Below are 26,229 nucleotides of genomic sequence, written 5' to 3' on the forward strand. Positions count from 1 at the left end.
ATACAGTCACGATTTGATTAGCTTAAGAAAAAAAAAAAAAAGAGCTGCAAGAAGGAGCCCACCGTGGGGTGGGCTTCCCTGCTCCGGCCCAAAAGTGGGTGATCGGGGAACCTCCCAACTCCCCAGCTGCCCCGAGCAGGTGGTGGAGGCAACGAGGAAGAGCTCGGCACCAAAGACCAACCCCGCGAGCTGGCTGCCGCCAGCATCGAAAGGAGGCGGCAGCGTTCAAACCTGCTGGAGAATGACCTTAAAAATCCACCGGGATTTGCACAACACAAAGCAGCTCTTCCGCAAGAGGGGCAGAGACGTGCCAGCGCCCATCGGTACTGTGGAATAATAAGCGGAGAGCGGCAATTCCTGCACGGCGAGGCGCGCCGGCAGCCGAGGCAGCCCGGCGTGGGGGGGACAGATGTCCCCTTGGTCCCTGAAGTCCCTGTTAGGGCAGGTTTATTTGGGGCTTTGGGCATTAAGGCGGAGGGGAGCCGTGCTGCTGGGAGGATGCTCCGGGATGCTTCGTGCCTTTCTTGCTGCCTTACCTGCCAAAGCACCCTTGCTCCTGGGTGTGGGTGATGCCACCTCCACCACGCAGGCGGGTGCACAGGTCTCCTGCTCGCCGTGGGCGCCAGGAAAAGATGGACATGATGCAGGGGCCGGGGGTTTGACCCAGCAGACACGGTCCCCTTGGACCCGCCCGAAAATGGGGCTGCGCCGGCCTCTACTCGACAGCTGCTCCGGGCACAGCCTCGCAGCCAGCACCGGGGCTGACCCTGACCCCACCCAAGGGTGTTTGGTGGCCGCCCCGCGGTGCACGGCGAGGGGACGGTGCCCACTGAAACAGAGACTGCGGGAGCAGGGAGAGGTCAGGCTCAGACACCGGGCTGCAGCGTTTAACGCTGGGGATACAGGATCCCCAAGTGCATCCTTCAGCCCCACCAAGGCGTTTCCCCTCCTGCCGTCCCCGCCGACCGGAGCAGTGGGGTGCACGGCAGCACTGATGCTTGCCGCGTGCATCCCACACCTGCCGCCATGGAGCCGGTCTCATCCCTCTCCCCGTCCCCCCACAGACCTCGCGGCTGCTTCGTGGCAGCAGAAACTCCTGCATCTCTTCTCGGCAGCGGTGAGCGCCGTGCTGCAGCCCCATCCCGAGCCCAGCTGGTTGGGCTCCCCTGGGATGGCACATGCCTGGCATGACCCGACAAGGGGCCGGAGGCTGCGGTGCCGAGCAGCTGGCGGGATGGGGAAGGAGCAGGAGGAGCAAATGCCAGTGGATGGGAGCAATTTCTGGGAATGAATTTTGGGAGCGCTCGGGGTGGCTCTGGCTCCCCGGCACAGGTCTGAGCCGTTGTGCCAGCCCGGCACGCAGGTGCGTGACTACACGGGTGGCAGCTGGTGCAGAGAGCTCGCAACTGCCCAGATAAGCCAGCGCTGTCGCCGCATCCAGCCTTTGGCTTCATGCTGAAGGACACACGCAGACATCCTTCACCGCCGGGGCCAGCTCCTGCTCCAGGGCTCTGCGGTGGGAGGAACGAGCCAAGCGTCCCACACCGCCATCCCCAGCTCCAGCAGGGACCCAGCGGGTGTCTCGGGGACAGACGGACATGGGCGCTGCGGTTCGGAGGGGATGGAGATGGGGAGCTCCTGGACCTGCTTCCCCTGGATCTGTTCTCCAGGGCTGGTGACCCCACGCTGCTCCTGCTCAGCACGGGACAGTGAAGTCCCGACTGCCCTGAGAGCAGCCTGGGATGGGCAAACAGCCCCCAACCCGCACCGATCCCGCTGCAGGAGCCGGCCCAGCAGCCTCCGGAGGGGCCAGGGCACCGGGAGCGTGGCAGAGCACCGGCTCTGCGGTGGGTGCGTGCAGGGGCGGGTCCTGGGTTGGGATGCTCCCAGCCCACCCGGCGTATCCCACCAAGGGGATGCCATCGGATGTGCCTGCACAGGGACACGGTGACAGAGGCTCTCGGATCTGCCAGACGTGGGAGAGCGTGCACCGGTGGCTGGGAGGCATCACCAAATAAATTCAGATGGGGAAGGGAAGCAGGGAATCTCTGCCGCGCTGGTGTCTTCCCCTCCCCATCCCGGCTGCGCCGAGCCTCGGCTCCCACCTTCAGTGCTGCCCAGGGCCGGGCAGGATTCATCCCCTGCCACCGAGCTGGCAGCTCAGGCTCCTTTCACTGTCCCTGGGGAGAAAGAGGCACTTCCAGGGCACGACCCACCCGACCTACTTTGTGCATCCACCTCGGGGGCTGCAAACCCCCCGACACCCCCATCTCGCGCCTTTTCAGGGCTCCCCAATTCACAACAGACCGGGGCATCCCACCGGGGTGCTGCCGGCTCTGCCTGCCCCGCTCCTTGCCTGCACCTCCCGCCCAGGTGGTATCACCCCTGTTACTATTATTTTAACACTTCGAGCATTTAATTAGCTGGGAATTGAAGGAAAATTATGCATAAATACAGCGAGGAAAAAAATATCATCCTAACTCCACTTTTATGTGAAGCTCTGCCAATTATGCAAAATTATTCAAGGACTTTTCACAAGGACAGGAGGCTTTCCGGCGGCCGGGCTGCCGTGCGCTTGCCTGTGCTCTCGTGCCGGAGTGCACGCTAATGGGAGAAGCAAGCTAGCATGGATTTGTATTGCTGCTGCACTTCCTTCTTTGCTTTTTCTCTATTTTTGGGGGGGATTTTTCTTGCCTGCAGCATCGCGGGTCCATGAGGAGGGATGCTGCTTGCCTTTGCAGCTCCTGGCAGGCAGGGAGGGCGGGGATGGGACCGGGGAGGACTTGGGGTGTTGGAGAGGAGCAGGATGCTCCTGGGATGCCCTGGCGTCCCCCCGCCTGGTGTACGCAGCCCCCCAGCCCTCCCCTCCTCCAGGGCGCCGGGCTGGGGGACGCCAGGGCAGCCACCATCGGATGGCTCGAAGCACAGGGAAGGGACATTTCCCAGCACGAGCCGGGGCAGGAGGACAGGAGGCTGCGCCAGAGCCAGCGAAACTGGGCTGAATCCCGTGTTTGAGCTAATTCCCTGACTTTCGCATCCCGGTCACCGAGCCAGCCGGCATGCTCGGGAATGGGGAGGCAGGGTAAGGCAGAGCCAGGGACTGGCAGCTGGACTGGGTGGGGACAGAGATGACGACCCAGGGACAAGGACACAGTGATGGTGTCACAACGGTGGACAGCACAGGTTGACATCCATGGACGAGGGATGCACCGAAGCCACCCCATGGGATGCACCGGCATGGGTCAGGGTCAGCGTGGCACCGAGGGTCCTGAGCCCGCCCTGTTACCGCCACCTGAAAGGCGAAACAGCCCCAAAGCCCGGGTTTTCCCGACACCATTTCCCCATGGAGTGCCGTGGCAAGGGGAGATGCTGCGCCAGGGGAAGGGCAGCGGGCACGGCCAGGCGAAACCGCAGGAGCATTGGGTATGGAAGAGCCCAGGGACAGGGATGTCTCCAGCGGACGAGGGACCCGAAGCAATGCCACACGAGCCCTTCCAACACTAGTGCCGTGCCAGCGCCGGTGCCCCTTTGCCAGAGCGACATGGAGCTCAGCAGTGATGCTGCCTCCTCTCTGCCAGGCAAACCGGTGCCGCAGCACGGAGTGCGCAGAGGGACCGAGCCCTCTGCCTCAAATGCTGCCCGGCTGCAGAGCGGGAGAGGCGCCGTTCCTCCTCTGCCGGCACGCACTGTGCCCAGCCCCAGCTGAAACCGCTGCAGGGGTCCCGTGCGATGGAGCAGCACCAGTCCCGGACATCCTGCCACGGCACCCGGGGGCGACTGCACCTCGACAGGCACCCACGTCCCAGGGGGCTGGGGCTGAGTGCTGCTGCTGCATGCATTGCACCAAGCGGATCTGGCAGCGGCACGGGGGCTGCGGGGCCATGGCTGGGAGGGGACGGACGGACACCGTGCCACGCCACGCACGGCCACCACTGCCTGGTGGCTCACTGCCTCTGCACCGCTGGCAAGTCCTGCTGTTGGGGTCACTGGCACCCCGATATATCCTCTTTCCCCCCAAGACCTGCCTGGCTCGTGCTTCCCATCCCGGCGCAGTGCTGGAGAGGCTCCAGTTTGGTGCCGGGGAGCCAGGACCGATGGCCGGGAGGGACAGCAGAGCCCGGGGAATTGCGATGCACACCCTCCTGCCTCCCCGAACCCCACAGTACCCCGGGCATGGGTGCTCGCCAAGCCCGGCGCGTGCCCGGGCACCGGGAGGAGCGCACCGATGCTAATTCACATTGCATTATTTTGGCAGTGGTAAAGCACCCGCTGTCAGTTCGGTGCGCGCCCGCATTCATCACACCGCACAACTGCTGACACGCAGCTAACCAAGGCTGGGATCAATTTACAGAAAACTATTAAAGATTAAAAAAGATTAACAAATCTTCATAAAAGCTGTGATGTATTAGCTTAATTTTGTTTGCAGGGGCCCTCCCCCTCCCATCCGGCTCCAACCCTTTTGCTCGCTGCCCTGATTTGAGTTACGGGGGCTCCCAATGATCCCGGTGCAAGGACCCTGCTGGCAGTGGGGCCGGGGGCCTTGGAGCAGGGATGTCCCCACATCCCACCACCACTGGTTTGTCTCACTCTTTGCGGGCAATCGCACCAGCATGTGTTTTTTAGAAGCCTAAAAGGCAGCCGAGCCCCGGGGAGCCGGCAGCTCTGCCGTGGGGGTGTCCCCAGCACCCTTCATGGTGCCCTGTCCGGCAGGGACCCCACAAGGGGTTTGCCTGGGGAGGATGAGACGTCTCCATCTCGTAAGAGCAGCAGACACCGCTGCAGACCCCAGCAATTAAAAGCAGAGCGGGAGGCTTGTGCAGGCAGGAATTGGGGTGCCCAGGACAGAGCTCCGTCCCCCCCGAGGACACGAAGGACCTTCTCGAGAGCTGGGGCATCAAACCCAGGATGGACGCATGGACACAGCTCCTATCTGCTGGTTTATGAACGTATCTGGCACTGCCACAGGAGCCCTGCGCTGCAAAACCCTGCGGCACCGCGGGGTCACCTTTGTCGCCGATGCTCGGGGCGATGCCAGCACAAGGCACCTGGTGAGACCTCCCCACTGCCCCCCGGAGAAGAGAAACCCCAGGAGAAATCTTATTTCACCCTTTCGGGGTACGCCGGGGGTGACAAACAGCTTCTGCAGTGGCATTTGGGGGGCCACCAGCCCCAGCGGAGGAGGATGATGGGCTGCCATACTCCCTCATGCCATCCCCAGCCGGGTGTCCCGGCTGCTGTGGCAGACCCCGGCAGAGCCGGTGGGCAGGGGCCGTGCCTGCAGAATTCCCGCACATCCCGCATGCAGCGAGCGGGATCACGGGCCGTGCAGGAGTGCCAGCACCCGACACCTCTCCAGCTCTGCTCCACGCGCCCCATCCCGGCAAACAACCTCGCACGTGGCACAGCCGGCGCAGCCGCTCCCCGCACCGCACGCCGGAAGGTCCTTACCCCAGAGATGTCGGCGACCCGGTGAATCGGCACCTCCTTCTTGCTGTGCAGCCCTTTGCCGTTCTTGATAGCCCTGCAAAAGAGAGGTGGCACGAGCCGTCAGCACCCGCCGCGGCAGCTGGAAGGGCCGGCATTGCCCCCCGCGCCCACCCGGGGAGAGACCGGCCGGCTCGTTAGCCTGCTAATCCCAATTACCGGCCTTCGGGGGCTCACCTGAGCTCAGCACATACCTGATCAGAGGGACCACTCGTCCCCGTTACCAAATTAAATTGCTTTGTTCCCCGCACAAAGGGAGAGATCAACAGAAAGGCGAGTGCCCCAGCAACATGCAAAATTAATACCTGTTTCTTTCAGCGCTTAATCACATGAAGCATTTATAAATGCAAAATACATGGTGAACGCTCCAATTCTAATGGAAATAAGTTCTTTCCAGGTAAAAATAAAATAGATAGAGACGGTAAGGAGCCTGAATGAAGCAATACCACACATGGAAGGCACTTCATGGCTGAAAAATGAGCAGGTGCCCCAGACCTGATGCCAGACCTGGTTCTGCAACATGGTCCTGAGCCACCTCAGATGCCGGCTGCCGTGCCGACTCTGCCTGGGGAGGAGGGTGCAGCACCGGGATGGGATCAACCTCCGGACCTGGCCACGGAGGGGATTAGGGACACCGCTCTCCGGCAGAGCCGCGGCCATCGGCTTGGGACCGAGCACCATGGCCCCAGAGCAAAGCCTGGGACCGCAGCGCTGCCGGTCCTCACCCCCCCCCGGCACCTGGGGTGCACCCGCAGCCAAGCATCACGGGCAGAACTGGGGTGCGCGCTGCCCCGGTGTCAGGCTTGTCACTTCGGTAGGTGGATGGCAAGGTCAGCCTCACCGGTGACCCGGCAGCAGATTTATTCGGTTTTCATGCAGTTCACGGCCGGGCTGGCTTATTGCCGGGCGCGGGAGGGAGCGGAGGCAGCGTTGCCCTCGGCTGAGCTGCCTGCACGGGAAGGGCTGGCAGCGGCGGGTGAAAGGGCAGCACACATTCATTAGAGATCTTTCCCCTGACAGGTTTGTCCTTTTCCAGCTTCCAAAGGCCAAGCTTATTTTCCAGGTGTTACCGGTGGACAGCAGAAGCGTGGGGGGAGCTGCTGCCTGCTGCCGCCCTGCCCGCACCGCGCCGAGGGTGAGCGTGCTTAGCACAGCCGGGGCGAGCTCCCGAGGCTGCTCGTGAGCCTGCTGCTCGGCATTTTTTAGGTTGGGGCTTTTTTTAGCCCAGCAGCAGCAGGGTGGCGAAGCCAGCAGCCCAAGCCGGGCTGGAAAACAGGTCCCTGCCCCACATCTCACGGAGGATGCTGCGCCCCGGCTTGGGCTTGCCAGCGGAGACTTCGGCTCATCCCAAAGGATGCCCAGAGCCGGAGACTTCCCCAGCGAAGCCAACTCTGCTTTATCAGTGCTGGTCCCCTGTCCCCAAGCGCTGCAGGACGTCCCTCTGCAACGGGAGGGTGGCCGGCAGGAGTTCAACCTCATTTCACCACCTTTCGTCCCCGCGCTACAAGATACTCCTGTAATTCAAGCGACAAGCAGCTGCGCCCTGCGGTCCCCCAAATTCACCCCTTCCTCACGGGCACAGCCCGGGCTGCCGGTCCTCGGGCTCCTGCAGCAGGCTGGAAATGAAAGCTCCTCATTTTTCAAGCCTACCTAATAGCTGCTCCCAGGCAAGAGGCATGAATTTGTTCAGAGTGGACCGTGATGATAATAAAAATACAAGGGGAAAAATTCAAAACCCCTACTGAGGCTTTGTACAGCAATCAATTTGCTGAGCCGGATCATTCGAGGAGCTGTCTGGAAGAAGCCAACCTGTTAAATCAGCAAAAGGATTTCTTCTTTCTCCCTCGCCCTCCTTTGAGACGCCCCTCCGCGCTCAACGCTGCACCCAGGGATAAGTGGCTTGGCCAGAAACAGCTCTTTTTTCAGGAGAACAGCTCTTTCCCCAGGTTAAGAAGAAAGACAAAGTTAAACAAGTGCCGTAACACCCGGCAGGCTGGAAACCAGAGCAAGGGCAGCCAGGGATGCTCATCCTTGTGCTGCATCGGGGCAGGGACGCGGGCAGTGTGACGGTCCCCCCCTGGGATGGGGCCACCCCATGCACGAGCTCCGTGTCCCTGCAGTCACCCCCACCAGCTCCAGAGCTTCTCCTCCCTGCTGCAGGGTTTGCCACGGGGTGGGGGGGGAGTAGGAAAGGGCACCTTGCCCTGCAAGGCTGGGGCAGGCAGGGATGCTGGCGGAGCCCAGGGCCGAAGCAGGCAGCCCTGCCCGCAGCAGGCTCACAAGGCGGCACGGCATCGGCACGTGGTCCTGGAGCAGCCCCTTGCTGGAAAGCAAGGCTGGGGGATGCAGGGAGGGCACCCCCCCTCCCAGGAAAACCTGGTGGGATGGGAAAACTAATCACCTCCTTTCTAAATACCCCGGGGAGGGGCCAAACAGGCAACGGCAGCTCAGTCCGAGCAGATCCGACTCTGGCCTTTGCTAAAGAGCTGGGAAGGTTAAAGGGATTTTGCAAATCCCAAGCAGCGATCATCCAAACTGCTCAAAGCCCACCTCCAGAGGGAGCTCCGGGCCCTGCACCCCCATCTCACCCCAAACCTCCTGTTCCCCTCAGGAGCTTGTTTCTGCCGCCGGCATCGCCCTGGAGCCGCCAGCTCCTCTGCCCGGTGGGAGGCAGCCAGCCCCGTGCCGGCGTAGCCACTGAACCGGGGTGTGCCATGGCTAACGGCGTGGCTGAGCCGCCTCCGCCACCAGCACGACCCCCTCCACGGCGGGTAAGGGCAGCAGCGCTCGGGGAGTGAGCGGGGACATCCGGGCATCCCCACATTCGGGACATCCGAGCATCCCGATATTCAGGACATCTGAGCATCCTGATATTCGGCACATCCGAGCTCGAAGCCCCCCCACACCCAGAGTGTGGCTGCGGGTTCCATCTGCCACGTCCAACCCCGGGTATCCCGGTGCCCGGCTGGAGGATTGCCCACGCCGGAGCGCTCCGAGATGCTGATTTAATGCCAGGCACATCTGCTTTCTAAAAGGCACATCCCCGTCACTCGGGAATGAGGCCCCAAGCAATCTGCCGGCCGCCGATCCCACGCCGTGCAGGGTAGGGGGGTGAAAGGGAGCACGAGAGCCCATTTATCAACCTTCCCCCTCAAAAGCGCGAGGCTTGCAGTAAAACTGAGCACAGTCTTGCACAGCGGGCTGGCAGAAACCACGCTGCAACCCCCTCAAAGCTGCTCTCCCCTGCTGTCGGCACAGCGCCATCAGCTGCTGCCAAAGTTGCTGCCAAGGAGGAGCTGAAATCCCACCGCCCTGCCGGGCCCGGCCGTGCCGCCGCCTCCGGTGCAGCCGGAGCCGGGCCAGCACCCGTGGGGGCACGGGAGCGGTAGCGGGGGGGGGAACCGCAGGGCGGGTGGCAGCTCAGCCAGGGGGGAGACGAGCCGGGAGAGGAAAGGGGTGCCCGTTGCTCATCCCCATGGGTAGGACGGGATCCGGGAGGATGGATGGGGTGCAGCCTGCTCCGGGCTTCTCCCTGCGGAGCAGCAAGGCTCGGGCACAGCTCTCCATGCGGAGACGTGGGGCAGGGACCCAGCCCTGGTGCAGGGGGCACTGGGCTGCAAGTGGGGTTGAACGATGTGATCACCTCCTGCAGGGAGCTGGACCGTGCACACCTGGACCGTGCACACCTGGATCACATGTGCCTGGGCCATGCATGCCTGAACTGTGCACTCCTGGTCTGTGCGCAGCTGGATCACACACACCTGGAACACGCACACTTGGACCGTGCACGCCTGGATTGTGCACATCTGGACCGTGCAACCTTGACCATGCAACGTCGACCATGTGCACCTGGACCATGAACAGCTGGACCGTGCATGCCTGGGCCATGCACAGCTGGACTGGGCACAGCTGGGTCACGTGTGCCTGGGCCATGCACCCTGGACCATGCACAGCTGGGCCATGCACACCTGGACCATGCAAAGCTGTATCACACATGCCCGGACTGTGCACACCTGGACCGTGCAACCTCAGCTGTGCACATCTGGAGCACACACACCTGGACCACACACACCTGGAGCACACACACCTGGACCGTGCACCCCAAGACAGCAACTCGGGAAGACGGGCGCTGCCCGAGGAAGGCAACGCTTTGCGCTTCCCTCCCACCCAAGTGACATACAAGCACCGGCCGGCTGTGGGCACCGACACAACCTGTTTGAGCGCATCCCTGCCCGCACGTGAGGTGCAGGCAGGCAGCAGAGCCGGCAGGGCTGCCCGGTCAGGCAGAAAATGCAGCCCTTTCCGCTCCTCCCAGCTGGCAGAGGAGAAGGCGGGCAGCGCGCCCCTGCCTAAATCAGCGTTTCTGCTGCCTCCGCCGAGGACATGGCGTGGGGAAGCATCCACACGCATTTTTCTCACCACGATAACCTCAACCTAATTACAGGAGGCCAGAATGTGTCTCAAGTCCTTCGGATCGGCTCGGACGTCACAGGGTTTAAATGCAATTACTTCTCCGGCAGACAGGCCAGGGCAGGAAGGCTGCGGCAGCTCTCTGCCGGGCTCGCTGCCCCGAGGAGCGGAGCGGGGCCCTTTGAACCCCGGCGTGATGCACGCAATGGGCCGTGAGACTCCAAACAACCTCCCAGGCGTTTTGCAAATGTTATCTGCCTTCAGCTGCCTACAGGCAGCTCCAGCATTAACATGGAGAACCCGCTACGCAGCGCGATGTTTCCCACTGACTCACGGCGCGCCTGGCCCTCTGCCAGCGCCGAGCCCATCTGCGGCACCAGCGGCGCGCTGGCAGCATGGAGGAGGTCGGGGGGGGGGGGGGGGGCACACGCAGCCGGGCCCTGCTCGGGGAGAATTTTGGCTGCCGGGGAGTCATGGGGGGGGCTGGAGCCAAGGTGAGCGGAGACCTTGCAGAGCCTGCGGAGGGGAAAGGATGCTCGCCCCGGCCAGGAGGGATGCAGGGCAGGGAGGCCACCCCGAGCAGCAGGGACACCGCGGGGATGGGATGGGGGGGATGCGGTGCAGCTCTGCACCTCCCTGCGACACACCCCGAGAGGCAGCACGGGCACCCTGCAGCTGGGAGAGCACCACCACCCCGGCACGGCACTCACCGAGCCTCCGCAGCCAAGAGCTCGTCATAGTGCGAGGATCTTTGGTCGTCGTCTTGCCGGTAGCGGATGACGGTGGCCAGGCCCTTGCTCACCAGCGCTTCGGCGATGTTGCTGCAAGAGAGAAGAGCGGGGGGCTCAGCACCAGCTTGGGGGGGGGTGGAAGGGCCCATCTGCCCCGGCACCCACCATAGCCGGACCCCGTGCATCGCACCGGACCCCGACACCGGAGGGGGTCAGACCCACCGGGGGGTGGAAGAAGAGACCCCCACACCGTTTCACGCCACTGGCCAAGGGAAGGTGCTTGGAGCAACATCTCACAATTAACAGGGACTTCTGGGCACGGCCGAGGGGTCCCCACATGAGCGTGCAGGAGCCAGGCTGCCACAGTGGGGGATCTCCTGGCAGCACCCCAAAACCCCCACGCCACCCCCCAAAAACAGAGTGGTCAGCGCCCCCAGGCCATGGGAACCTCCTCCTTGATTTTACCTTCCTATTGCTTTTTTATCCCTACCGTCCCCTCATTGGAGAGGGGAGGTCGGCACTGGCCGGGCTCGGGGGACGGCTGCCAGCGGGCGCCGCGTGCCAAGGCGGCGCGGTAAATTGGCTGCCATTACACTCTGCTGCTCTAAACAAATTCATAAATTCTACTTCGCTGAGCGCATCTGTAATTCTCCTCCAATTACACAGGCAGGGCACGGACCGCTAATTCACTACTTAAAAAAAAAAGGCATATATATATATATATATATATATATGTATGGGGGGGGCCCCTGATCCATTCACAAGCCCCGGGAGCACCCCCTGCCCTGGAGAGGGGGAAGGGCAGAGCCATCACCGGGAGCTGAAAATAGGTCTCGCCTCGGAGCAGGGGGAAAAAAAAAAAAGGATTTGTAAACGAGGAAATAAGCTGCAGCAGGAGGCAGCTGCAGAGGTAGCGCTCGAAATGCCAAGCAACCAGGAATAAGCACCTACAGCTATTTTGGGCATGAACAGGAGGCTGTGCCAGGGGGAGGCGAGCGCAGGGCTGGTGGCACCCGTGGCATCCCTGCGGCCCCCCGACACTGCAGTCTGCCCTGACGGGGGATGTTAAGGTTTGGGGCTGGGCAGAGCTGGGTGCGAGGCTCCGTCCCCAGGTCCCCAGCGCCTTGGGAGCAGCGGGGCACAGCCTGATAGCAACGGGCGAGAGGTGACCCCGTTAGGGATGAGCTGGGGGGACACCCGCCCTGGTCCCCACCCATGAGTTCCCCCCAGCAGGGCTGCAGAGCCATGGGGCGATTTGGAGGTGAGAGGCAGCAGCACCCCGAAGACACACAGATCTGCGAGAGGTTCCCGGTGGGCTTCTGCCGGACCTCCCCAGCAGCTCGGTGCCAGCCTGGCTCTGCCAGTGAGGACAAGGTGCCCCGGCTCCCCCATGCCAGGACGAGCAGCCGAGGTCGGTGCTGGAGGGAGCCCCCCAGGCGAGCTCCGGTCGGGATGGAGTTTGCAGCCCCCCAGCTGTCTGAGGCCAAGCCAAAGCGGCGAGGAGCTGCAGGACGTGGGGGGCAGCCGCAGCCCGTCTCAACCACGCTTCCCGCTCGGCATCGTGCCTCTGTGCCGTCCCACGGCCCTGAGCATCACTCGCTGCACGAGCGGGGACGCTCGTCACCAGGAGACTTTTGCCCAACACACACCGGGGGAGACGCCCGAGCGAACCTGAGGCCGGAGACTCTGGTGATGGGCACGCTGGGGAGAGCTGCCCACCCGGCCCCTGCCGCAGCAGCGCCCTACTCAGCGGGTGCTGCGCCCAGAAATGCCACCTCCATCCCACCCACGTGTTGGGGAGCTGCGGCTGCACCCCCGGAGCAGCATATCTGCAGCACGTCCCCAACCTGACCCACCACGGGGACATGCCCCAAACGGCAATCACCACCAGCCCCGGGCAGGACGGCTCCTTCTGGTACAGTCACATCCCACCCCAGCGTGGGCAGACAGCCTGGGGCACCCCTTCATGTCCCACATCCCATGTCCCCACCCCAGGGCTTGGGAGCAGGCAGCTCTCCAGCCCTGACGGGATTTCCATGCTCATGCAAAGCCCGGCTGGATCTGGGCTGGGGGGGTCCCATCAGCCCCCCGGTTTGCAGCTTCCAGAGGAGATGCCCAGCCCTGCCTTGCCCTGCACCCTGCACCGTCGGGGCTGCTCCATCCCCACCCATCGCCCAAGCCCTGTTCTGGGGAAGAGAGCAAAGGGGGGCAGGGGGGACAGGATCTGGGAAGAGCGAAGGAGATTGAAACCCAACATGGAAAGTATCAGGAAACAACTGTGCTAGCAAGCGCTCCATCTGCTTGCTAAACGGACAATTTTATTCTGCCCCCAGCACTTGTGAAGTGTTGTAATCTTGTTGCCACCTCTGTTTGATGGCTTCATTTATTCAGCAATATCATGGTTATGGCTTTTTATAAGACAAGCAAAATTGCCAGAGTTTGCTCCCACTGCGCTGCTGGGTCCTAAAGGAGCGGGGACGGGCTGGGGCTGCGCACGGGGAGGACGGCCGCGCTCCCTCCGGCTTTTTGGTCCCCAATGGGCTCTGCAAGAGGGGATGGAGGCACCCGGCGCAACCACTGATTTGGACCCAAAAGTTGCCGGTCCCGGCTGCTGCCACCCCCGAGCATCAGCCGTGGTGCAGGAGGCACCCGGCCGGGGGGACCCCTCCTCAGCGCCAGCATTGCCTCCCCCAGGGGCTGCACTCCCAGTGCGGGGCCACCGAGCCTCCGCTCCCGCTCTCCCATTCAGGTTTCAGAGACGACATTCCGTGGCTGGCGGGGACCGAGAGCAAACGAGAGGCATTGGGCGGCCACAGGGCTTGCGGGGATGCTGCAGTGCCCAGCTGCCTCAGTTTCCCTGCCCCGAGCAGCCGTGCTGGGACCCTGCGTGGCTCCAGCACTGGGCACCAACTGTTCCCCCAGCAAACACTTCTGCTCCGCCGCAGAGCCCTGCACCATCTGCAAAGGAGAATTAGCCTAATGAGGGGTTATCTAACCCCGTGCGGTTAGCAGGGGCTAACCCCCCCAGGCACCCCTGTCTGCCCTGGCACTGCCCGTGCTGGGTGCCCAGACCCCCTCTTTCCCCCGGGCAGCGGGTCCCACAGCCCAGGACCAGCTCTTGCCCGGGTTCATGCTCTTCCAGTGGAAGGAAAAGCTGCCTCCACCCCAGGAATGCCAAACCTGGAGCGAGCACATTGGTTCCCTGGCGCGACGCAGCGCTTGCGGTGGGTCCTGGGCGGGCACAGCCCGCAGCCGGCTGGGCTGGAACCCCGTCAGGGCATGGGGGATGCCAGAGAGACCCCCGGTCCCTGCCTCCATCCTCATTAACCTGAGAGCCCGAATGAGTCTGGCAGGGTCAGAGGTACCCGGGAACTCTGCCTTGTGGGGTGATGGGGAGGAGAGAAGCCGCCTGCCCCCCACCCATGGGGCGAGGGCACCCTTCCTGCACCCTGCTGCGCTGTGCGGAATAATTCAGGCTCTCATATTCACCTGCTAGAGAGGAGGACGGGGGAGGACAGACCCCATGGGACCTGTCCCCCCAGGGGCCATCAGCCCCCCCCCTCAACGCACCCACCCAGCCCCCAGCCCTGCGTCCCGCTCCCCATCCCAGCCGCGTCCCGCTCCCCATCCCAGCCGTCCATGCCCACCCCTGCCCCATCCCCCAGCGTTTAATCCCCTCCGCTCAGAGCGGATAAGCAGCTATTCCTGGCACTAGACTCCAGAAGTATCCAATATGCATGAAATCAAAGTTTTCATCATTTCCACTGGTCAAAGGGCAGCAAGCATTAAATCCCAGAATACCGGGATTAATGGAGGGATCATTAAAAATCTAATGTTAAACCACCTCTGCAACCAGAGCACCGGGTGAGCCTGTCATATATCATGGCCTGATTAGAAGGAAACAAATCCCAATTTCGGAGTGTGTTAGCCGAGCCTCTGAACGGGGAGAGCCGCGCACGCCGTGGGGAGGGCGGCGGAGGTACTGGGCTCTGCCCCTTCATCCACCCCTCATCCTCCTCGCCAGGGTGGATGGGAGCGTATCGGGATGATGCCGATGGGACTTTATTTTGGGAAGTTTGGCTAAATTATGCAAAGATGAGGTTTTTAAGCAGCATTATGCAAACCTGTGCAATTTCTAATCAAACCCGCCACCATGAAGCAAATGGGCCGGGACAGCCGGGCTTTGCCACGCACCGATGCCCGCTGCCACCCCAGGGCTCGCCCGCTGCAGACGTCTCCTGCATCCACTGTGTCCGCTCCCTGGCAGCGCAGCAGCCCTTCCCCAGCACGGGCCAGCCATCACAAGGGACCGGAGGTGGGTTAAACCGGTGGCTCTGCATCTCTCCAAACCCTCGTGGAGTGCTCCGTGAGCCTCTCCTGGCACAGGAGCCGGCTGGCACGGTGCTCGTGTCCCCCTGACACGCCGAGCCCTGCTCCTCGAAGGATGCCAGCTCCTTCTCAGCGAACGCACGAGCAGCTCAGCTCCAGCACACGCCAGCGAGATAGGAGAGGGAGCTTCTCCTCCTCCCCCAGGTTTGACACGCGATCGGTGCCTGCTGCCTGCAGTTCCCTGGCAGCCGCACAGCACCAGCGAGGCGATCTTCCCACCACCCCAGTCCGCACCCAGCGGCAACGAAACGGCCCGGCAGCTTGCTCTGATCCGGCCAAGGAGCTCGCCTCAAGCAAGTGCAACAACCGGGCTGGATGTGGCCAAGGTGGTGGCTGGAAAGGTGCTAGATCTGCTTGGCTGCTGTGGGCAGAGTGAAAGGGCTGGTCTCGGAAGAGGGGAACGGCTCAACCCGGACCCAGTTGCAGCCTGCAATGGCCACCAATGATCTGGGGAGAGGGGAGAGCCCCAAGGAGGACGGGGAGCGCCCCACGGCCCTTCCCACCTGGCAGTGCTTCAGACCCGTCCACCCAGGCCGTGCTGCCCTCAGCAGCTTCTGCAGCAACAGAACCGTGGGACGGTGCTTTGCCAGTGCTGAGCACGATGTCCTTCAACCCCCCGGTGCAACCAGGGCCCCGGGAGACCCAGCTCCGGTGCTCGTTCATGCCATCTCAGCACCAGTGCCCACAGAAGGCACTTCAGTCCCAAGGGACCCCCAGCATGACCAAGAGCAAACCCCCACATGCACCGCAGCGTCTGGCTGCCTCCTGCACCATCCTGCCCACAGGAACGACAGTACTGGGGAGAAATCTCCTCCCCAGGACTGACCGTATTGCACCGAAGCCAAGGGGGTCGGGAATGGCAGCACACGGTTGCACCATTTAAGGGTGCGAGTGGCTTAACTCCAAATTCCCCAGCTTGCAGCCGCCCTGCTCCTCGCCCAGCCAGGTCCCTGCCGGCACCCTGCCAGCGCCAGGCCAGGCGCCGAGCTCTGCCAGCCCTCAGCCAGCCACCGGCAGCCTCGCAAAGCTCATCCTCACGGCTCAGCTCCTGGGGACGAGGCTGGCGGCAGACACCTCCTCCCCGTAGGAGGGAGCAGCTTGCAAAGCAGCAGCGAAATCTGGTCCCTCTCCAGAGGCTCGGGCTGCAAAAACCTACACAGCTCCTGGGCGCGAGCCCAGCTTTACCCTGGCACCGCGGCCCACGCAGGTAGCTTGCTGCGCACACGGCTCTGCTGCGAACAGCGAAGTGCTGGCAGCCGGTCCCCGCTCCAGCCCCACAGGACCCTGGCGGGGGTAAATACCCTGTGCCGTGCCGCTGGCTCCCCCGGCACGTCTGGCGATGAAACCGCCCCGGGCTCACAGCTGCCCCTCGCCCTGGAAGGCCGGGCTGGGTTTCCTCGTGGAGGAGAAAGCATGCATCCCACGGCTTTTGGCTGCCAGCCCACCCCGGGGACGGTGTGGAGCTGGCAGCGTGGCCATCAGCATCACCCGGCATCAGCGGTCCCCCGGCCTCCCGCTGGCCCCTCTGCTTTGCAAAGGGCATTTATCTCCCCGTCACCCGCACAACAGCCCCTGGCTGGGTCCTCTCCCCAGTGCATGGGAGCACTCTGCAGAAGGTCAGGATCATCACCCGACTTTTTGGGTGAGGAGAGAGACGCGGGAAGGAACAGCAGCTCCGTGCCCACCCCCGAGGCTGCAACCATCCCTCCATCCTGCCTCTCCTTCCTGGTGCTTGCGTGACCCCAACTCTGCGTGGGCAAGGAACGCCGCAGCCCTCCAGCGTGCAGCCTTGCTCCACATGTCCCCAGCCAGGAGAAGGGCAGAGTCTGGCCCTGCAGAGACGCGTCTGAGTGCTGTTAGGGGGCTCGGAGAGACGACAGTGCATATGGAAATGCACCTCTCGGAAATATTCAGACACCCAAACCGCAGCACCTTGGGCTTCAGTGAGCTGAGCACCATCCACTGCACAGCAAAAAGCCCTGGGATTGCACCAGGCAGGGAAACATCTACAGCCCCCGGTGCCCCCCCCCCGGCTCGGAGCATCGCCTCCACGCCTGGCTCCTGCACAAAATGCTCCCAAGGGCTCAGGTCACGCTCCTTGTGCGGCTGTAGCAGGAACCCATCCTGCAACCTGCAGCGGGTGGCTGTCCCCGGGCATCCTCATGTGAGCAGCTCCCTGCCTGCCCCTGCCGGCACCGAGACCTCCCACCCGTGGCCGGAGACCTGCGTGGCCACGATGCTGCAAAGCCTCCGAGCACTGGGACAGTGGAGCAGCCGAAGCGGGTTGGAGCACCTCACCCAGCACCCTGTTCCCAGCAGTGGCATGGAGCAGGACCAGCCCACGCCGCTCGCCACCTTGGGCAGGCTGCCTCCAGCCTCCAGCAGCCCCTGAACCCCAGTACACAGCCAGGGGAAGCAGTGCCAAAGATTGCATTAAAAAACAAACCAAACCCACCCTCCTGCGCTTTGATCCCAGCTCTGAGCAGCTTCCTTGGATGCTCCTACTTCATTCCTGGAAAGGGGAGTGCAAAAGTGTCCCCTTGTCACCCTCCCTGAGCCACTGGAGAGGCTGGATGCTCTGAGAGCAGCTGCTGGAGCTTGCAGAGCCATGCCAGCATCCCCGCATCGCCAACAACCCCAGCCACGAAATCCAGAGCTGCGCCAGCATCCCAGCATTTCTAACACCCCCAGCCACAAAATCCTGCTGCTCGAGTGCAAAAAAAAAAAACCCCAGGGCTGCAAATGCTGGGAGGACCCCAAATTCGTTCCAGGTTTAGAGCTTTTAAGGCTCAGAAATCCCAGCACTGCACACCGGGGCTGATCCTGACACTTGGCTGGGTGCTGGGAACCCAGGGAAGCACGACGGGTGCACCGTGATGGGTTTGCTGCAGCGGGTGCGTTGCAGTGGGCGCATTGAGGAGGGTTCAGGGGTGACCGGTTCGGCTGCAACGCATCCATTGCAGCGCACCCGCCGCAGCGCATGCGCTGCGGCGGGTGCGCTGCAGCGGGTGCACTGCACCTGCAACGATCCCCCTCCTGCTGCTAGAAAGAGGACAAGGAAGAGGGGAGCAAGGATAACAGCTTAAAGAAGAAATTTCCTGACTGTGAATTAAATATCATGCTCCAGCCCTGCTCCCTGCTCCTCTCCCCACAGCCTCTGCACAGGGAGGGGGGGTAACCGCAGCCCCCCTGCTTCAAATAAAAGCATCTGGGGAGAGGAGCTGGAGCGGCTGCACAGAGGGAAGATGCATCCCCCAGTTAAGCCCAGATTAAAGAATGGGAATATGAAAACGCAGATGAAAAGCTCTTTGCTGTGGAAAAAATCTTATTAGGCCGTGAAATACAGTTCTTGCCACTTAAAGAACGGCGGAGTAAAAAATGGCTATTTGCAAGCTTCCCCCCCCCGCCCGCTCCCCCGGCAGCACCAAAACTCATTTCACAGTTTCCCCCCCCCCCCGAAAATCCCAAAAGGAAGCCTTTCAGTGGCCTTTTCACCCACCGAAACCTCTCCAGCTCTCACTGCCTGGCACGCATTGGCGCTGCCAAAACCAGCCCTGCACGAGCACCCCCCCCGCCATGCTCGGAGGTGGCATCACCAAAACTCACCATTTGTGCCAAATTAGCCCCAAAATGCAGCATCCTGGCGCCGCTGCCTGCAGGGAAAATACCCCCTTCCCCCCAGCATGGATTTATAGCTTAGGGCTTTCCTTAAGTTTGTTTTTTAATGATTTTTAGTAGCTTTTTCTTCCAAGCATTTGTGCAATTTGCATCGCGGCAGCCTCTGAGTCCCCCCGGGGAAGGGCTGCGGGGACGGGACCCCCGGAGCAAGACCCGCCTGGGGTGTCAGATGGATCCAGCCCCCCGGAACCCCAAACAAGAGGGCTGTCGGTAAGGGACCCCTCGCTGCTTGCCGCGCGGCGACAGCCAGGCTCTGCCTGTGAACCAGCTGAGAATCCAGGCAAAGGGGGTCCGGGGCCACCCCGAGGGACGTCCCCCAGCCAGAGGAGAGCCAGCGCTTCCCCATGATCTGATTTAGCAGCCGCCTGTCACGCGAGGGGACAGGAGGGAGCAGGACACGCTGATCACGGCAGCACGCCCCAGGGCTGCCAGGAGCCGCCGGCCCCGCATCGGCGGCCGCGCCGGCCCCCACCTCCACGCGCGCAGCTGACCCAAGGACGGGCGATGGCGGCTGCAAAGGCTCAGCCGGGCCCGGCGACAGGAGGCTGATTACGGGGTGCCTGCACAGCCGGCAGCCCCTGCTTCCCAGTTACAGCCTCGCTGGTGGGCTGGGGACAGCATCCCCTTCCTGCATCCCAACGCGTTCCCCAGGAGGAAGCCGGGCTCTCGGCAGCCTCCTGGGGAGCACCAAGCCCCACAGACAGGCACCCGGGGCCCCCACCCCGCAGCCAGCACCCGCCGTGCCCGCTGACCACGAGCTGCCGGATGCTGTCGGGTGCCCGGGGATGCTGTGGTATGTTATGGGATGCCGCAGGATACTGTGGGATGCTGCTGGATGTCATGGGATGCTGTGGGATGCTGCGGGACGCTGCGGGATGCCGTGGGGCATTGCGGGATGCTGTAGATGCCATGGGATACTGCGGGATGCTGCAGGATGCTGTGGTGTGCTGCCAGGCACTGTGGGATACTGTGAGATGTTGCGGAATGCCATGGGATGCTGTGGGATGTCAAGGAAGGCTGTGGGATGCCGTGGGATATTCTGGGATGCTGTGGGATGCCACGGGATGCTGTGGGGCTCGGAGAGCAAAGCTGGTGTGAACCCAGAGCCCTCACGTGCACCCACTCCCGCTGGTCGCAGCAGACCTGCCCCATCGTCCCCAGGTCCTTCTGCCACCACTTTGCAGGTGCCTCCACGTTAATTGCGCCTGAGGCGCACGGGCACCCTCCCAACAGCACCTGTGGTGGGATGAGCTGTCCCTGTGAGCCCAGACCGGCACAGGAGGTGCCCGTGGGACTCCCGATGTCCCGGCAGCTGCCTTCTCCGCCAGCCGCGGCCCCTTCACCCTGTTCTCCGTGTCAGCACGGCTTTGTTGTGACAGCCGAGCACAAACCTCTGACCTTAACCTGTGCTCAGCAGGAAAACATGAGCCGGGAACAACAGTGCCGGCAGCGGCGGTAAAAGCTGACAAGGCACACGGCGTACCAGGCGCCGGCAGAGCGGGACGGGGAGGGTTGCGGCACACAGGCACTGGGCAGAGCCTTGCCAGGCAGCGGCACTGGCATTCCCCAGCCAGGGATCAAGCTGAAAACGCTGGGGAGCTGGAAGGGAGAAGCGTGATGGAGCCAGCGAGGGCAGCCGGCACTGCCAGCTCGGAGCCCCTCCGCGGGAGACACCGAGTCAGGCACCGCAGCCGGGGGTTGGGCAGAGATACGGGCAGGTGAAGCTGGGTTTGTGCTCCGGGTCCCCAAGCTTGCAGTGCAGGGGGACGCGTGGCACAGTGTTTGCTTTGAGCTGGAAGCAAGGGCTGCCTGCACACCAGGCGGGAGAAGCTGCTCTGCTGCTCTCCGCAAACCCACCCAGCGCCCCGAGGAGAGCAGATGCTGGGGGATGGGTAACCGTCCTCTGCCCACCGCCGAGGGTGGACCCTCTCCTCCCACCATGCTCGGGGAAGGAGAGGTGCCACCCCAGGGGTGCAGCCGACGGCTGGCACGACACCCCCCTGCCCACCCTGCTGCCAGCACGGGCAGGGGGCTGCAGGACCACCGGCTGCCTGCACCAAAAGCCACAACAGCTAGGCAGGAACCAGGAAGGCTCCAGGAGTCAGGCAGGGGTTAGCCCCCTGCCCGGGCCGCCCGCCCCAGCGAGCCACCGGCGTGCTCAGCCTGCCAAGCAGGCTCAGCCCAGCCCAGATGCCAGGCGGACAAGCCAGGCTTTCTTCCCTGCTCCGTCCCCAGCACGGCCCGGGCTGGACGGCACAGACCCTGCTCTGTTACGCCCACACCTTTGCTGGGGCCGCGGCAGGCAAAGGACCCTGCGCCCAGCACCGACCTGCACCGCCGCGGCGGGGCCGCGGGCAGCCAGGAGCAAGGGGGCTGCCCCACACTGTGCCCCGGAGGCTTGCACGCTGCAGAGACGCTCTAGCGCTCGCTTGCAGTGCTCGCTCCGCTGATGCCTGATTATGGCAATGAAGTCAATGCGAGCAGCAGCCCTGCAAATTCACATCAGGTTTCCTCCTGAAACAGGGATGCAACTCGGGAGCTATTTGAAAGCAATTTGCAGCTGGAGACGCTAAGAGCAGGCGGCAGCACTCAGCGAGATGCTCCTGAAATGGGAAATCCTGCCCCTCCACCGCACCGGGTGCGGCACAAGCGCTGCCGGGAGCCTCCTGGGGCCAGCAGCACCGCAGCCACCAGGCACGGGGAGAGGCTGGTGGGTTTCGCACCACACGCTCCCCTCCTTGTGCACTGCCAGTGACCCAAGACATCATCTTCCTACAAACAGCCCCAAAAATGCAACGGCCGGGCTGTCCCTTCCAAAAACCTGGTGAGACACACTCAGCTGGAGAATTAGCTCCCCGGGGATGCAGTTAAAGCACCACTGAATAAACCGGGTGGGTTTAAAGCTGGTGCAGGTAGCGCAGGAGAGCAAGGCTGCTCCGCTGGGCTCCACCATGCCCAGTACCTCCATCTGGGAAAGCCCTTTAGGCTCCTGCTGCTGCGGTTTCAACCCGGGAGCAGCATCCCGGCCTGACCCGGCAGCGAGCGCGGAGCAGCCCCAGCCCCGGCACGGGCAGGGCTGGATCTCCTTTGCCACTGGAGTGGAAATTAAACCCACTCGTGAGACAAGCATCACCGAAGGTCACTCCACGAGTGCCTCAATTAGACCAGACTGGGGTGACAGGGAGCTTTCTGGCTTCCCATGCGGCATGGAGCCGCATCTCCCCGTGCAGCGCGACGCTCTGCAGCTTTCCCAGACCTTGGATTAAGGGGAAGAAACGTGCAGCGCTGCAGCACTTTGGTTGCTTTCCAAAATAGCTGCTACGGGGAAAAAAAAAAGAAAAAGCAAGCAAATGGCCTATGACAAATCATCCCTACGCAGCTCCTGGAGCTGCTGCCATCCGGACACGCACCTTGCCGGCACAACCTCTCCGTAGGGCCGCACCGGAGGAGCCCGGCACCTCCATGTCCTGGGGGAAAGCCACCGAACCTGCCCACGGCACAGAAACTGGGGGCAGGGCTGGGGAGGGGGGGGCTGCTCTGGCACAGCCTGCACCGCTGCACCGTGTCACGGGGAGGGCGATGTCCCTTGGGAAAGGACAGACATCCCAGGGACATACAGCAGAAAGAGATGGTTCCTCCAAAGCAACCCACCGGCCATGCTGCTCCCCGAGGAGGCCGGCTTATGGGGGGGAGTCCTCCAGCCCAGCACCCCCAAACTGCCGGAGCTGAGGGCGGCAAGTGTAGGGGATGCAGGTCTGCAGGGCCCCGGGCAGAGCGGGACAGCAGGCTCCTGCCGTCTAGCCATCGTCTAGCCCCATGATGAGGATGAGCCACCCTCTGTCCCTGGTGGCCCCACGGCGCGTGGCACAGCCCTGCAAAGCCCTGGCGAGCGCCAGGCTGCAGCACTCTGCCCGGTTCCCCAGGGCCACACTTACATTCCTCCAATGGAGACGGTGGCACACGTGCGCTCGGAGAAGGCAGGCACGGTCTCGGTGGCGCTGCTGGCCGGTCGGATGTAGTCCACCGTCACGTTCACCTGGGCAAGACAGATGGGCACGGGGTCAGTCCAGCCTGGGGGCTCCCTGCACACCCCCATCCTCCCCCTGCCCAAACCCCTCGCTGTCGGCCGGCCAGGCCCTACACCTCCCCATGCCCAGGTAAAGGAGCCATTTGCCAGCCGGCTGCTGGCACCGATGGTACTGCCAGCGAAGCAACATCTGACACACCAGCATGTGAGCCAGGGCCGGGCACGTTAAACCAGGAGCCTCCCATGGCAGACAAGCTGCCGCCCCTGGTACAGGCACTCGCGCTGCCAGAGGTACCCCGGCTCCTGCCAGGCACGCCTGCGAGCTCCCCGCGCACCGGCGAGCTCCCCGTGTGCTGGAGAGCCGCGGCAGGGATCCCAAGCGTGCAGCCAGCCCCGATGCCTCCTGGTTTACGGGTAATTGCATTTTGGCCTCTAGTAGGAGAGCTCGCCTGTACCTGCAGGTAGATGAAAGCACAGCTCCCTAAGCCATAGCTGTCAGCTGGCATCAGCGTTGCCGGCGCCACGCCGAGCGAGATGCGGAGGCCGGTTTGCAAAACACTTCGGTGAGGCAGGGAGCAGCCCCGGGCGCCCCAGAAACCCGGCCGTGTACCCAGCGCAGAGCTGCGCTGTCCCTGGGTGTGCTGTGCCCATGCCACCGCCACCTGCCCGCCCCGCATCACCCGGCTGGCACTCAGCCGTGCCGGGGACAAGCACCGTCATCGCTCCCGTCCTCCAACAGACAGGGGCAGCCGCGGCATTCGTGCACATCAGCTAGTGGGGGTCCACCTTGGGGGGGCAACTTCTGCTGGAGAACTGCATCTCCCTCCCACTGCACCAGGGCTCGGGACAAGCTGGCGGGTGCAGAGGTGCTCATGGGTGAGATCGTGGCTCAGGCTGCTGGCACCGCAGCCCCCAGGCGTCACCCTCCCAGCAGCTCTTGGCCATCACCCCCTCCAGCAGCTCCAGGGCATCACATCCCAGCGCCCATTACAAGCAATCAGCATTTCCATCCTGCACCAGGCCTTCGTGATCCAGCTGGACCCCCGGACCAGACCAGGGAGCTGTGCTGCCACATCCGCCCCCTCCCCAGCAATCTTGTCCCCATATGAGCAGGGCTCGGTGACCAGGCCAGCGAAGGTCACAGGAGGCTCGTGCCCGCTCACTGCAGCAGCAAGGGCTTTGTCCCAGCAGGCGTGGGGCAGGAGGGCTGGAAAAGCCGTCAGTGTCCCCGCCAGAGCGCGGCAGTTCCCTGGCAGGGTTGGAAAGACACCACTGCCCCACCTGCACATCCCGATCCTCGGCGCTACTCCCTTCCCGGCCGCGCTGCCTGCCCTCCTCCCTGCTCCCAGGATTTGGGGACCCCGGCTCCAGTGCATGTCCTGCAATGCTGCCTGAATCACTGGCCGCTCTTGCAGCTTCGCCCCCGGGTCGGGATACGCATGGCTGCGGGGCGGCAGCGTGCGGGGCAGAGAACACCGGGGCTGGGAGCATCGGAAGCACTGGCAGCACCAGCGCTTGCCTGCGCAGCAACACGGAGCTGCAACTCCCAGCCATGGCCATAAAATAAACAGCGGGGAAAAAGAAACCGGAGTCAAAGCCCGAGTGCTCGAACACTTAACACAATCCCACATCTGTACGCGCCATTTCTATGCAAATCCAACCCAAACCCACCACCTTGCTTCCCCAGAAAAGCACCTTCCTCACCGTTTTACTGGCACTTCAGCCAGAGGAGGCTGAGGCTGCCCTGGGCTGGGGGACACAGGGGGACACGTGGGTGACATGGGGCTCCCCAGGGAAGTCCTGGTGCTGCCTCCTGCCACCCCGGCCCAGAGGTGGAGCTGTATTTAGGCACTACAGGTTTTTTCCAGGTGTGCTGCCGCACGGCACCATGCCGGCCCCGTGCCGCTGGCTCTCAGCGCCGGCAGATTGAGTCAAAGGGAGACAGACAGGCTTCCAGCTCGGTGGTGCGAGGGAACATCCGTAAACCCTTGAAAACTGTCGGCTCTTCCCAAGCCTCGCTTTTTAAATGAGCATAAAAATGCAAAAAAGGTACGATTGCCTGACAAACCCCCGCCGTCAGCTCGCTCCCTCGTACAGCCGAGCTAATCAAGGTTTGCAGCAGCAGAAGAGGGGGCCCTGGCAGGGAAGAGCCAATTAAGGGGAGAGGTTAAAGCAATTCCTCCCAGCTAAACTATTGTCATAACAACTGGTGGGGAAAAAAAGACAACAATTACTCTGAGAGGCAGGTTAGGAAATTCAAGCTACTACAGGGCTTTTTAAATGTCATCTGGCTCAACAGCGAGGCACAGCTCACTTGGGAAACACCTTGCTTGGAATTAGGTAAAGGGTCTGGCAAAAGACCGTCGGGCAGCCGGTGTCGGCTGGCAAGGAGCTCGCCTGCAGCCCCAGGGGGACAGGGCATGCATGATCCCACAGCTCGGGCTCGGATCCTGCATCATCATGGCCTGGGGAAGAGCGAGGGGGGATCGGGCTGGGTGTCACACCTCAGCCTGCAGCGGGGAAGCGATGCGTTGTGTTGCATTGCATTGCAAAGCATCGGACCGTGTTGCAGCGTGTTGTGTTGCATTGCAAAGTGTTGCGTTGCGTTGCATTGCCAAGTGTTGCATTGTGTTGCATTGCAAAGTGTTGCGTTGCGTTGCATTGCAAAGTGTTGCGTTGCGTTGCAAACTGTTGCGTTGTGTTGCATTGCATTGCGCTGCAAAGCACTGCATCCCTCGGACAGACCCAGCTGAGGCTCGCTGCAGTGACAAAGCTGGCATGTCCTCCCCTAACCGGTGCCAGCACCGCTGCATCTGACAAGTCGTAAAAGCAAAACTCCCTCCCCCGGGGCAGGAACAAGCACACTCAGAGCATCCTATGGATTCAGCATGAAAGAACTCAAAACTGTTGTCCCTGCTGCCACCACCTCAGGCTGAGCCGGACTGTGGGAGGCTGGGATGCAACAGCCCTGTCCCCGCCTTCCCCAGCAGCTCAGCCCCAGCAGTGACAGCAAACGCGAGGTCCCCCCCAGGGCTGGTGCCCACAGGGGAGGGCTGGCAGGAGCTGGCCCCACAGACCCACCCAACGAGACCCACGGCACGGCGTGGCACGGCATGGCACAGGACTGGCCACATGTCCTGGTACCCAGGGGCTGCAGGATGGAGCGGGCTCTCGCAGAGCTGGCACCTCGTTCTTGGCACCTCTGAGGACCTGCCAGCGGAGACATGGGCACCCTGTCGTGCCAAGACTCAGGCTTAGCCTCCGACACTCCCGTCCCCGCAGGGTGCTGAGCTCCAGCCGCAGCTTTTATCCACCTCCCATGGTGCTCCCAAGATGAAAGGTGCCGTGAAAGCACCCATGGCACTATGACCGAGCCCCTGGGTATCGAAGGACCCAAACGGGGCTCCAGGAGCCGCCGTCAGCAGTGCGACAGCAGCGGGAGCCAGCTGCAAACCAGGAATCAAAACCTTCCCATAATTAGCATCTTGGTCCCTCTCCTGCTAATGCCCC

At 62.9% G+C, this 26,229-nt stretch overlaps 1 protein-coding gene across 1 annotated transcript in view; it reads right to left on the reverse strand.

The window, feature by feature from the left end:
- Positions 1-26,229, reverse strand: part of SND1 (staphylococcal nuclease and tudor domain containing 1) — a 138,256-nt gene that overhangs the window by 50,324 nt on the left and 61,703 nt on the right. The window contains exons 12-14 of the mRNA XM_076363753.1: positions 22,628-22,728; positions 10,605-10,715; positions 5,449-5,521 (exon numbers count right to left, since the gene is read on the reverse strand). Coding sequence (XP_076219868.1) covers positions 5,449-5,521; positions 10,605-10,715; positions 22,628-22,728 — 285 coding nt within the window. The remainder of the gene's footprint in view (positions 1-5,448; positions 5,522-10,604; positions 10,716-22,627; positions 22,729-26,229) is intronic.

Source organism: Aptenodytes patagonicus, unplaced genomic scaffold (genome assembly GCF_965638725.1).
Source record: "Aptenodytes patagonicus unplaced genomic scaffold, bAptPat1.pri.cur scaffold_86, whole genome shotgun sequence".
NCBI lineage: Eukaryota > Metazoa > Chordata > Aves > Sphenisciformes > Spheniscidae > Aptenodytes > Aptenodytes patagonicus.